Source organism: Tetrao urogallus (genome assembly GCF_951394365.1).
Source record: "Tetrao urogallus genome assembly, chromosome: 3".
NCBI classification, from domain to species: domain Eukaryota; kingdom Metazoa; phylum Chordata; class Aves; order Galliformes; family Phasianidae; genus Tetrao; species Tetrao urogallus.
The window spans coordinates 62,767,672-62,781,711 of NC_136815.1; the positions used below are offsets into that span (position 1 = coordinate 62,767,672).

Below are 14,040 nucleotides of genomic sequence, written 5' to 3' on the forward strand. Positions count from 1 at the left end.
TGGAGTCCTCAGCACAGGAGAGACAAAGACCTGTTGGAGTGCATCTAGAGAAGGAACACAAAAATGATCATGGGGATGTATATAATAAATATTAGGTCAGTATCTGAACCAGTGATTCACACCTGGTGAAAAGGTGTGGCCAGTTCTTGAGAGCATAGGTGCAAGCAATTCACCTGTGTTAACTTCATTTAAGAGATGGTAGCCAGGAAGGAAATATCTCTACTTAGAAATTGCTTTCTTCCAGGAGTTTTCTAGCAAGCCCTTATCTTTAGAATGGGGTAAGTATAACCCCTTCCTATTGCTGGCTTGTGACAAATACCTTTATTGGGTTATCCTAAAAGCAGTTAGAGGTACCTGCGCTACTCTGAGGAAAGAGTACCTCTCCTGTGAGGATGCACTGAAAAAGCTGGAGCTGTACAGCCTGAGAATAGGAAACTCCAGAGAGACCTGATAGCAGCCTTTTAGTATCTGAAAGGGTGCTATAGAAAAAAGGGGACAGATTCTTTTGCAGAGTCTATGGTGGTAGAACAAGGGGAAATGGTTTCAAACTTAGAGGAGAGATTATTTAAGGTGGGTACAAGAAACAGAAGTCTTTTACAGGAAGCGCGGAACAGGCTGCCCTGTCCCTGGAGATGCTTAAGGCTAGGCTAGACTAGGCTCTGAGTATGCTGGTGTAGCTGTAAACATCCCTGTTTGTTGCACAGGAGTTGCACTAGATAGTCTTTAAAGGTCCCTTCTAACTACTAAGGATTTCATGATTTTTATATTACCCTTGTGTAGTGGAAATTCAAGTCACAGCCAGAAACAGTGATTGAGCACCTGGTGGAAAGGTAGGGCCAACCCAGAAGAGCTCAGGTGCATGCAATGCCATGATCCACTCCTTCCCAGACCTCATTTAAGGGTTGGCAGTGAAGGCAAGGGTATCTTGTTGGCTCCTTGTATGCCTGAGCCCTTCTAAAGGTAAGCAGTACCTTTCCTTTGTTTCTGTGGCTATTGTATTTGAGCAAATACTTGTTTGTTTTGACTTGGGACCTTGCTGCTCTGCTATCATTGCTGTACTTTCTATTCTGTTATGCCCTGTCAGATCTCTTTGTTGAAGAGAGAAGACAGTACGATGTGCCTTGGGGTAGTTCACAGTGGTAAAGCAAGCAAGGGGCAACAGGTCTTGGAAATAGAAATTCATGGTGTGTGGACTTAGTGCAATGTGTGTTGTTTTTTTGTTTTTAAAGATAGTAGTGTCAACTGGTGTCATCACTATGAAAGATGACTGCTACTGGATGTTAGTGGCATAGTGGAAGTAAGCACAAATTAGCAGACCAGAGCTGGGTGACCTTTAAAAGTACCTTTCAGCCTTAGCTATTGTGACCTGTTTAAGGCCTTAGCTTTTCTCTTTTGTCAGGAATATCTTTTCTGCCTAGTTGCAACCACTAGAGATTCTGCGTGTGCTAAGCATGGTACTATTGGCTTCTATAGACGTGCAACTTATTAGAAATATAGTAAAAAAAAAAATGTGCTGTAGGGGACAGAAAAAGGTTGTGCAATCTATGTTCCTGCACTAGGACAAGCTTTTGTTGCTTGCCAAGCTATCTGAGAGCTGATGCTGACAGCCAAGCATTCATTATTTAGAAATATTTTGCTGATCATTGGAGTTAATTATTAGGAAAGCACATTGAGAGCAGGTTGCTCAGGGTTGTGTACTTGCAGGCTTTGAGTCTCCCTAAGTTTGGAAGTTCCATTGGCCCTCTGAATGCTGCTCCAGTGTTCTCTTTCATACAGTTCTTTATCTCTAGTCAGAATTTCCCTGGTTCCAGCCTGTGTCTATGTTCTTTTGTCCTTCCAACGAGCACATTCCAACTTTTCTATGCTCTCCTGTCATACAGTGGCACTATGATGATGGTTTGTTATTTGCATGGAAGTAAACTGTGAAGAGTCAATACTGGAGTCCCATTGCTTTTCTGTAAAGTGGCAAGAAGTGAGTGAATACCCTTTATAGATGAGCATATAATCTTCTGAGTTCTTTGCAAAGTGTGTGGAGGCTACTATTACTTGCTCCTTATAGGGCTTGCTAGAGAGAACAAAAGCATTGTCAAAGTGCAATGAAGTGACTACAGAAACCCTTTCCATGTTTTTTTTAACATCTTCTAAGGAATGGAGGTATCACCTTTTGATATTTATGAAACAAGAAACATTCACTCTGCTAAAACTTGGAATGAGCAAGTTTAATTGTTCTGTTACTGCTTTTGAGTCTTCATTTAGGAGAGAACTTGAAAAAGTCTAAGTATTCACACAGGCAAGAGGTTAATATGCATACCTCATGGTACAATGATCCTTTTAGTAGCAGCATTTCATCACTTTACGGTTTTGTGAACTTGACTCTCTTGGCAATACCTGCCCAACAATTTATTTAACTAATATACTTACATGAACTGATTCCCTGGCTTCACTTGGTGTAGTGGAAATGCTAATTTACAGCCTGAGACAATAATTGAGTACCTGGTGGGAAGGCAGGGCCAACTGTGCAAGGTGCAAGTAATGGATCAAGGATCCACCCCTTCCTAGACCTCATTTAAGGGTTGGTAGTGGAGGTGAGGGTGTCTCTTGCTGGAGATCCCTGCCTACCTGAAGCCTTCCAAAGGTAAGCGGTACTTTTCCTTCATTTCTGTATCTGTGGCTGCTGCATTTGGGCTCCTTCTCATTTGCTGTAGCTGAAGACTTTGCCACCCTGCTATTATCATCCCATTATAGCATTACACTTAGTAACCTGAGAAAAGGAAAAGTTACTCTAACTATGAATATGACTGGGGCAAATGGAAAATGCATGTGGTGCTTACTTCAGAAATGGGTCCATCAGTAAGACTTTGATTACTCTTGTCACGTAGAAGTTTTATGGTAGCCCTTATGGAGATTCAGGACTGTATTAGACTTACATGACAGGATTTTGGTAGCACTGCACTAGTAACCAGTAGCTCCCTTGGGATCAGAGGTCATCGCCACAATACATTCAACATACAAAATGCAAACAGAGAGCATTCTGAATTAGTAATTCTTTACGTGTCCAGTGCTTCCAAGAGGACAATTCTCTAAAACCAAGAAGAAAAATTGTGAGGCCCTATCTTTATATGAAAGTCTGAATGGAAATTAGGTCCTTCAGATGAATTTATTTTAAGATCAGAAAGCTTCATCCTCAAGAAAAAGGGGCAATTCTGATGGGGAAAACAAATCTTGGTTTGATAAGGAAGTGAATGTATTTCTCAATATATGGGAATAATGAGGGAATAGTACATGGCAATCAGTAAAAATAAATTGCTCTGGAATTGGTAACAGAAAGCTAGAAATATGAGGGAAAATCAATGGCAGGTGTTTCATACACATATTTAGAATTAAAAAAAAAAAAAGTCATAGGAATGGCATTGACCCTTGCAAATCAAAACACATAAACAAAAAACAAAAAGTATTTGGTGCCAGCTTCTGGTTTAAGAATGTAAGGCTGCAAGCTAAAAATATTCTACTTGATAGCAACAGTTTTTTTTTTTTCAATAGAGGTCTTTTGTTCACTTGGAAGGAAATGAGTAAGGTAAAGCTCATTCAGTAACTAGGTTTTGTGAAGTCATCAATTAGGCCAAAAATAATTATATTTTGGATATGTTATGCATTCTAAGTGTATCTTTTAAGAACTATTGAAGAAAGAAGACTGAGGCTGTGTTTTTGTCTCCAAAAGAAAATTGATTTAGGCTTTAGGTTTCAAGAATTGGTCCCTCACTAGTTTTGAGAGTGCTACATTTGTGTGAGACTGCTCTGCTCACTGAGAATGGCAATGAATGTGTCGTCTTATGACAAAGTTAGGATATAATGAAGTACTTCCAGTAATGAACTGAGTATGTATTTGAGAGCTGCGGATGTGGTCTCGGGTGTCTGTGGGGTATTACATAAGCTTTCAGGTGAGTGTGCTGTCAGAACTTCTCTGTGTGGATGGATAATGTGAAGGTGTATCTGATGTAGTTTAAGAAAATAATCAGTAGCTTTTTAGTAGCAGTTCAACCCCATTTTTTTAATGTGAAAAACATGAAAAAGACTTTTTTTTTTTTCCCCCCCAAAGGGAATTTTCAGATTTGTGTGCAGATCCTACAGTTTTCTGAATACCTGTATTTTTAAGCTAAACTGTTAATTATAGTGAAGAAGTCACATTTGGATTCTTGCATTTCCTTCCTCCTCCGTTTCTTTTGCTACTGCTTTGACAAGAATTGTCTTGATTGTTTTTCTGAACGTATTCTAAAATTCTGTGAGCAGTGGGAGAAATAAAACCTGGCTTCATTTGGATTTGTACACTTGTACTCCAACTCCTACTCTGTCACACACACCAGAAGGGAGCAGCCATGCCAAAGCCTCACATGCGCAGGTTGCCTAGTGCCTTTCAGAGCATATGGTGATCTGAGGACAGAGATATGCTCACTTTCCCTGCAGTGGGAGAACTGGCTGAGGTTCCTCTCCTCTATCCAGCTCCTGATTCTTGTGATGCTTTCCTCCTAGAAGTAAGCTGGCAAGCTAGTTCAGGAACTAGTTACAAATGGAAGGAAGAAATCTTTTCTTTCTCTGCAGAGCCCGCATTGTATAAAACTGAGGCTAAAAATGCAAGTGTGCTGAATGCAGAAGTAGTAGTTGTGAAGTACTGGTTTTGTCCACGTTAAATTTGGTGAGTCTGAAACTTTAGGCTGCCTAGCATGCAGGCCTCAGAGCAAAGGAATTCATGTAACTTGGGATGCTTAAAATGTTCATATAATACATGTTGTGTGGTGTATTACCATAAGTGGAAACATGTTTATTCTGTGTTGATGTATCATACCAGATTGAAACAGTCATATCATCTACAAAATTGACTGTGCTTTTGCTTTGCTTCTGGTTTTGGCAGAAAATAACTTTGTAATCAACATATGGAGTTAGAGTGTTGGTGATTATATGACTGTCATAATGTCCAGACAAGGTCCTGTAGAAAGACAGCTGGAAATGAGACACAGACCGTGTCGGTATACCTACCTTATCCATGAATACAGTCAAGGGTGAACCTATTTTTAGTGTTACAGGGATGTTCTTCGGTGCCTCAGAGTCAGGCCTGTATTCTTAAACTGGACAAAATCTCCTAATATATTAAGTAGGGAGTGCATTAGCACAGTGTTTCCTATCAGCCTTGCTTTTTAATTTTCTCCATTGCTTTTATTCTGTATCTTAAGTGAAGATCTTTACAGTGCTATTTGGACTGAACTTTGTTCTCTGCAGTTTCCTATTTCACTGATGATCGGTTGATAGCATTTCCAGTAAAGAGTCTATCTTACCAGAAGCCTGATGCAGATCTGCTCTAACGAGTTTTATTTTAGAACTGTGCTGGGGGACATTTAACTCTCTGCAGATTGAGGGGTGCTCTCCAGAGCTGTGAATAGGAAATCCATTGTTTTCCCATTGAATTGGGAAAACCATTTGATGGTTGGAAAGCTTTTTATTTGTGAGGAAAATGGGAAATAAAAATTGTCATAGCCAGAAGAAGTTAGTGTGTCTATGGCTCTGGTTTATTCTATAAAGGAAAGGCTTTTAGCCAAACGGCTGCAGTTCTCTGATAATCAATACCATGCTACTGTTTTTGGCCAGCCACGGTCCCATACATTGAGCACAGGGTATCTGTGCCAGATCAGCAGGATGAAGCAGCTACCAGACTTCAAGCATGAGGTGTGAGCCTCGTGCTGTTCAGCAGCAGCCAAAGAAATATTGGGGGGGGGGGGGGGGGGGGGGGGGGGGTAGGGAAGGGTATGAAAAAAATTGGTATTGACATTAAGGAAAAGAGGTTTCTATGAGCTAACGGAGGTTATCCCTATTTGAAACAGCCTGCCACGAGAGCTCTTGAGAAGAGGGATGCTTGTTGCCTTGTACCTAAGCCCGGGGCCCTCGCGCTTCGGCTCTATTTAAAGGTTGTGGGGCAAGGAGCAAGCAGGCTCACTGGCCAACAACGCAGGCGCTGGGGTACGGGGCTCCAAGCTCGGACAGGCGGGCCCGGACCCGGGTGCTGCCCCGCGGGGGCGGGCGGCGGGAGGAGCCGGGTTGGGCGCAGCGCGGGCCCGAGAGCGGCCGGGCGGCTCGACTCGGCCGTCCGGACTAAGTTGACCGCCGTGTTGTGTCCGCCTCTCACTTTTCCGCCTCAGCCCGCGGCATGGCCGAGGAGCTGCTCTCTTTCCGGGCCTTCCAGAGCAGCTGCCCCGCCGGCTATGGCTACGGAGGCGAGCTGCGCGGCCTCCGGGAACGCGAGTTCCCACGGCTCCGAGGTACCGTGGGCGGGGCGCGGCGGCGTGAGGCGGGGACGGGGGTGGAGCGGGTGGTTTGAAAAGAGAAGTTTTAAAAAAAGAAATAGAGGATGTGAGTCCAAATGGTGAATCGGCCCTGCCTGCGAGCGGCTTGCGGCTGAGGGGTCTCTGTAAATGATTTCTGCAGGTTGTGCAGCTGTCTCCTCGCAGATACCCGTGTGTGCGTGCGCCTGTTGCTTCAGGTCAGGTGTAATGAAGCTGCTAAAATAAATCGTGTAAAGAGAGGTGTTGATGCCCACGATCTGAGTGTTCCAAAATACTTAAGAAAAAAAAAAAAAAGAGGTAAATAACATCAGTGTGGGCATCCTGATCCTTAGGCTGGCCTTACTGTGAGGGGTTTCCAACTATTGCTTCTTCAGGGCATTTTGTGGACATCTTGTGATAGAATCTGAGCGCAGGTGTTGCATGCTCTAGGAGGACATGGAAAAGAGCTAAATTTTAGCAGCAGCCTGAAGGACTGCACTGTTAGCTAGGAGTCTGTAAGCTGATTTCAAATATCAGCAATGCTAGCTGCATCAGAGATGGCTGGATGACAAAGTCGATGGTAAATTCAGGCCAGGATTCTGAAAAATAAGTGAGGTGTTGCTTAGACAGTTAAACAGATGGCTCATCAGAACTCCTGAAAGTCAGTCTTGTTTCTCGTGAGACTCCCTGTTTTTGAGACGAAGCGTAGCTGCTGGTGAGCGGTGCCTGCTGGATGTGCCTGGTGCCCAGCTAGAGGTCACTGCAAAGGCAAAGCATTTGGAGCTTATTTAGCTTTGTTTGGAAATGTTTTAGCTAATGTAGTCTACCAAGCTGTACTTCAGTCATGCTGTTTTCTGAAGTTCCTTTTACCATTTGTAGAATTTTAGAGTGTCTGCTTTTATTCTAAATACTATTTCTGGAGCTTTTAAAAATATTTTTAAAGATTGTAATGTTTGTTCATAAGTTGTCCATTCATCTTGGAAGCTCCTTGTGTCAATGTGGAAGATTAGTGTCCTGAACTGACGGCTGTCAATATTTTGTATTGTCCTACCTGGTATTCCTGACTTAAAAGTGGGGTCATCTCTCCTGTTGTCAAGGACCTGTGTCTTAAAGTGGCAGTAATATATAAGATTAGATTTCCCCTCTCTTATATGTGTGTGTATGTCCAGAGCTGCTGAGTTAGGTTTGCTAAAGGTCTTAACACCTTGTTGTGGATGCTACCACATGGGTTTTGAAGCTCTAGGTCTCTCTTGCCGTGCTGAAATAAAATGGAGTTGGCTGATATACAGATTAGGCTCAGTGGTAATGAGTACAGGAGCCTTCTCTGACAAGAAATTAGTGGGTGTTTCAGGAACATGAAGGAGGTGAGGCAGGAGTAGGAGTCTTGGATCATTGCTGGCTTCAGGTCAGCTTTGTGGGTAAGTCCTTACTGTACAAATGTTGACTCTCAAGGAAACCTGTAGCTGCTCTGGATATTGATCTCTGCTGGATGCCTACCAAACTGCAACACCTCCATGCAGTTAATCCCTCCTGGTAAAGAGCATTATCAACAAGGTCCTGGTTTTAAGTAGTCAATAGCAATGTCTTGCGCTGCCTGTTTGGGATGTGCCTCAAAGATTGTTCCATTGTTAAAGATGTATAATAATCCTGATTCTGCTGCTGACTTACGTGAACAGAAACTTTTGCAGTCCTTGTCTAGATGGCCATGAATTAAGCCCTAAACTGTATTTGAAGTGCTAGCGATTTATGGACAACACATAGCAATAAAGCCTAGTGCATGTCAGCAGTTGCAAAGATACAGCGACACTTGGTGATCTTTGCTGAGGACATCTTGTGCAAATGGTGCTTTCTGGGGAAGGGGAAAACCTTTCTTTTGTGATACAGCTTTCACTTTATGGTGTTAATACCTCTGTTGTAGCTCTGGTATGAACAGCTGTCCAAGAATCTGTCCAGAGTATGTACAGTATATGTGTGCTGGGACACCACCTATTGGACTTAGTGTGAGACCAGGCTTTTCTTTCAGAGGTGGTCCACTTGTGATGTTACCAAAGTCCGGGGGAGGTCTGCGCTTCATTGTATCAGAAGGCTCTTGTGAAGCCTGTTGAGGATTTTCCATTCAGTGTCTGTGATGGGATGAAAGGAGTGACTTGAATCAGCAGGGTTATGTCTGTCTGTTTTGCTACAGAAGCCTTATATGTTACCTTTTAAGCCAAGGTTTATCTTCATGTTTATAATTGAAGGGCAGTTAGCTGAGGGCTCAAGCAGCCCCTTCTAAAAATATACATGGAGTCTGTGAAACTGATCCCTGTTCTACAGGCAGCAGTGTGTGTGCAGTACGTGACCTTGACTTTAATCTTGTGAAGAGCATACCCTTATCTGCAGTGTAAATTGTGCTTTAAAAATGGATAAAGAAATCAGCAGGAGTTTGTAGGTTCTGTTGTTAAGTACTGGGAATAAATATGCTTCTGTGATTTTCATCGTAGCAAAGGAAATAGCAGCTTCAGTTTATATCAAGTTTTCAAAAAAGAAAAAAGCTGATGTGATTTGTAATGCAGCATTTAGTCCCAAGATACCTTTCTAGTTTTAGTTGTTAGTATTCTCCTCGAAGATAATAGTGACCACTTAGTGGAAGCTTTCCAAGAATGATAAGCAACTTACAGCCCCCAAATGAAAGAAACGTAGTGTATTAGTGGGCATGTGTTCTTTAAGGACTGTTTGCTCTTTATTTGAGCTAAAACACACTGTCACCTTTAATGTCAAATGCATTGCCACATTAAATGTCAGTTGTCTAGAACTAATGCCCTACTAATTTCATGATTTGTTTTAGATGTGTATGTGTGCTTATATACAATTAACAATAGAAACGTAGCTTGTATGTTTGAAAAAGAAGGGCTAAGTAAGCTTTGAATAGCAAACTGGCCTTTGTTTCCTTAGAACTCAAATGATGTGTCATGACCCAGTCACTGATGCAAGAGTTTGTTCTCTTTTTTAGTTAAGAAATAGTTTTGTACTTGACCTTACACAAAATAATACCTTCTACTCATATCACTAGTAATTATTTGCACTGATACTTTTCCTGTAAGTTGAGAATGGGCGTGGCATGATTTAAGTGTGTTTCAATTAGTTCTCAGTGGATCTGTTAGGAAAGGTCAGCTCTGTCCTCTGAGAACAGAAGAGCATATTTGTTCTATTGTGTGGGATAACCTGGAGTTTTAGCTGAGTTTAAGAAATGGGAAATGCATTCTGGTGTTTCAGATCAGAGTAATTTTGTTGATAGCCAGCTGAAGCCACATAGATGAGTGTGTTGTGAGCTTGAAGAACAGGGCTCAGCTGTTGATCTGATTGCAAACGTGGGTGTCACCTCAGTTTCTTCACTGGCATGGGAAGGTTGTTGCCTTGTCAAACCAGTATTTCCAACAGCTTTATGTCTGAGGTTGATTGGTTGTTTTGGGAGTCTTTGTTTATATAAATCTCAGAAAAAATCTCTGTAACCCGATTTTTTTATATATATATATATATATATATATATATTTTTTTTTTTTAAAGAGAAAACCAGCTCTGGTATCTGTCTTCCACCTCTACTTGTATTTGTTCTGCTCAGTTTCTGGTCGTTAATATTTTCTACCTATGAATAAATCTGTTTTTTGCTTGCTTGATGAAGACTGCATGCATTCAACAGAACTCTTGAGTGTTAGTACTTGTCAAATCTCATGTCATTTTAAAAACTATGAGTAATGAGTAAGTTTGACTCACTTTTTCCATAGGCTATGCTTAAGCCATACACAAGGTATGTGGCATCTTATGATCATGTGCAGTACTTTGCTGTGAGTCCCTTGAAGCCCTGGCACCTATCACGCCATCATTAATCTAGGCAGCTACTGGTGTGGGAGAGATTGCAAAGGTAAAAGGACTTCACCTGTGAGCTGAGATTGGTGGATGTTGATCTAGTGCTTATCTCTCCTGCCCAGTGAAAATGAAACCAACTTGTAGGGGAAAGATGAGATTGCTTTTGTTGTCTCATTGCGTGACTGAAAGAGCTGCTAGTTGTGCTAGAGAATGTTTCTCCCAGTTGCCTCATCTAGTTCATTTCGAACAGAAAAGAAATCTTCAAAACTTCTCCTTCTGGAAAGAGTAGGAGGTGGGGGGAAGAAAAAAAGACTTCTGAATGAGAAATTCCACTGAACTTATTATACCCTTACTACCCACACTTGGAATGCGAAGTCTTGTTTAGAAATGTTACAATCCTTTTTGAAAAACAAAGACTGAGAACATTGCACTGCCACCCTTCACAGAACATATCTCAGTTTTTTGTCCACAATGCTCTGGTTCCAAGGCAGAAAGAGGAAAAAGCTGATTTCTCCTCAGGCTGCATTAACTGGAGTGCAAATATTCAGGATCTCTGTTTTTGTAGTTGCCCATCTGCATGCAGTCTTTTTCTCAAGCACTGATAAAAGGTGGTGAAGACGCATGATACAAAACTTCAGCGGGGTGGATTTGGAGTTGTTACATTCGACTGTAGTAGTAAACCCTGAGGCAGGTACAGGAGACATCCCAAAGGTTCTCTGTAAAAACTACTTTTTATAGAAATCTAGGATTCAGAAAATGATGCTACATAGATTTTTAGGTATGTAGAATGACTTAATCAAGACATAAGAAAATCTGTATTTGCAGATGTTCAGAACTGGCTCTTTAGGGAGAGTAGAAGTGACCAGTGAGACCTATTATTGAAAAGCTGGAAGCAAATCTTCCTGCTTGCTGTGAGGGTTGTTCATGTGCTTCTTGGTGGCTGTGAGATCTCTGGCTGTTCACATGTTCTGTCCTTGCCTGGATATCTTTGCAGCCCCTTTGTCACAGAGTGATTTGTGTTTTTTTTTTTTTGTTTTTTTTTTTTTTTTTTGTGGAGCACATTTATTGTATACAGAGAAATAAAGCAAGAGATGCTATTTATTGAAGGAGGCTGCTGGTGGACAGTTTGAAACACTGAAAGACATTGAGGAATGATGGCTTTAGTATGTGCAGATGGCACTGTAAATAGGAGCTGTGATACGTGTAGTGCAACTGCACAACTATGTGATGATTGTGTTATGAAAACCAATATAGATGTTAATGTAGACTCCTAATACTTCCTTCCTCTTGGTTTCAAGATTTCGAGCTTGCTGGAGTTTTAAGAAGCATTTGGACAGTGTTCTCAGTCATATGGTCTGATTTACTTTTTTTCGGGTGGTCCTGTGAAAAGCTGGGAGTTGGATGGAATGATTCTTGTGGGTCTCTTGCAGCTTGGGATATTCTTAGTCAGCAGGAGTTACTTACATATGCTATTATTTAAAGTATTGCTATTGAAGAAGGACCATGCGTGGAAAGTGAAGTGGACTTAGTTTAGACACCAGTGAGTCAGTTCCTGATGTTTTTCTTTGGTTACAAGCAGGAGGTAGTGCTGAGGAGTTCTTTATCTTGCCTGTCAGGATTCATGGGCTGTCGGTGGTGTGCTCTGTGCAGAACTGATGCTTCAGTTGATCACGGAGCACTGAGTGATCTCTTGCTCTTTGTGAAGGACACCGCACTTAGTGAGTAGTAGTTGATGATATTATCATTATCATACTTCTACGTTGAACAGATTTTTAATTGAAGAGAGGAAAAAAATTCCCACAACTATTCAGGTAATGTTTTCTCTTTCTTGAATTGTATTACGCCAAGTAATAGATGTAATTCAGTTTAACTTCAGATTTGGTGCTTTAAAACCCATAAAAAATGTCCGCTGCACTATTATGCTGGGTCCATAATTGCCTATACCGCATAGCACAATGTTTTTAAAACTCTAAGCCTCATTGGGAGTATAGAAGTCTTGTGGAAAAAGCCAAGTACCAAACCTTATAAACCAACTTAGTACTAACCTGGTGTGGTTAATGTGAACTGAGAATACTGATGTGCGTTTCAGAACTGCTTAGATGGTCAGTTGGGACTAGATTCTTTACAGTGGGGAATAAATTTATGTGAACATTAGATGTTTAACTATACATGTGGAGATTTAAATAAAAAGAGATTTGGAAAGATACTTGATGGAAGTCTATAGATGCTGCAGGGTATCAGACAGCAATTTAAAATGCTTTACACTTCTAATTAAAAGATAACATTATCTCTAAAATTAATGTCTGTACAAGATGGATATTAGTGTATGCAAGTATTAAAACAAGCCAGTGTTTGCTTTAGTAAAGCATGAGACATTCTCATTTCTCTTACTGAAAAACAGGAGATGTTTTTCCTGCAAAATCCCATGTCAGTGTTTTGTTCTTCCTTCCACTGCCTTTGTGTGCTCTCCTGTTTGTCCTTCTCTGTTACAATATTGCTGCTATACTTGAAATCTGTATTGATTTCTTCACATACTTCTGTACTATGTTACATGTTCTTTTGGTTGTCTATTTTTCTTTTTTTAATGATGAAATTAAAATGTTTTTTAAACTTTAAACAGGTATGTGTTCCTATCTTTCTGCACATATCAGTTATACTGGAACTCTTATGTAAGATCAAAACCTGGTACGTGCATCTCTTGAAGTTTCCATTGTAGCAGCAATCTTGATATCTGAGCTGTTTCTGAGAATTCAAGGGTATTCCCAGACTGAGGACAAAAAGACAAATGGAGAGATGAGCAGTCAGTTTTTGTTGATCAGCTTGATTCATTGCATACTTTGTTTCGGAGAGATGCTGCAGAGGCATTGCTTGGATGTGAAAAGACTGTCATTGAATTCAGGAAGACCATACTGCAAAGAGCTGCATAGGAATAAAGCACTGATATGAAAGGTTGATAAATGGTGAGGCAACACAGTATATTTGCAGAGCAGGAAGCTAGTGGGTTGCTTGACAGAGAGATGATATTTAGGAAGTAGGTTGTTGAGCTCTCAAATGTCTTGGGCTTTTTATAATAAGATGTCTTGGACCAAGTCACAAGACTATTCAGGGCAGATGTGCTGCTTTCTATGATGCTAAAATATTTGTAAGGTGGCTTTGGTCTGTTTTTCTTTTTTTTTTCCCAATACCTTGCAGAGCTGAGAAACTTAAAAGTGCAACTAGAAAAAGATTATTTCTATGAATGTCAACTTGGGTTTGGTGTGGTATTACCCTGTCTGCGTACTGATCTATGTACACAAACAGTTTGGATCCAGCCACAAACCAATTTCTGTCACATCTGTTAACAGGAGATGTGGTGCATGGAGGTATTAGGGGAAAGATGGTATCGAGAGCTGAAGGTATGGAAAAAGGATGTCAGAGTTCTGGAGAAATGGGCATATGGTAGAGCAGGGAGTCATAAAGACAGACCACAACAAAGTAAAAAGTCAGGCTCCATTAGTTTCCTTGCTAATGAGGCAAGTTGTTGCATTCCTGGAAGTACTCTTGGCAGCCTGGGTAGATCCCCTGCAATGGTTTTCTCTGGCCCTTCACCTCCTGTCCTGCTTTATCGAAGTGATGGACTGGAGGCACCTCCTGCAGGGATGTGAGCCTGGGCAGGCAGATGCTGTAAGGCAAGCATGCAGGAAAACGTTGGTTTCTTTTTACTGGTATGTGAAATACCAGTATAAAATTGGAAGGCAGTCTTTGGGAGATGAATTGTACTTTCCATGCTGTTTTATTTCCCCCCATTGCTTTGAAGGTTACACTGACTCACTTTTCCTTTCTTGTAGCAGCTAGGTGAATATGCTTTTTACAAGGGAAGTAAAAAGTTGTGCTTTCTGTGCTCGTT

At 41.2% G+C, this 14,040-nt stretch overlaps 1 protein-coding gene across 1 annotated transcript in view; it reads left to right on the plus strand.

Moving 5' to 3' along the window:
- Positions 1 to 6,193: 6,193 nt before the first annotated feature.
- The window catches only part of MOCOS (molybdenum cofactor sulfurase), a gene marked incomplete at both ends in the record, with an annotated part of 204,884 nt that continues 197,037 nt past the window's right edge, over positions 6,194 to 14,040 (plus strand). The window contains one exon of the mRNA XM_079533631.1: positions 6,194 to 6,305. Coding sequence (XP_079389757.1) covers positions 6,194 to 6,305 — 112 coding nt within the window. The remainder of the gene's footprint in view (positions 6,306 to 14,040) is intronic.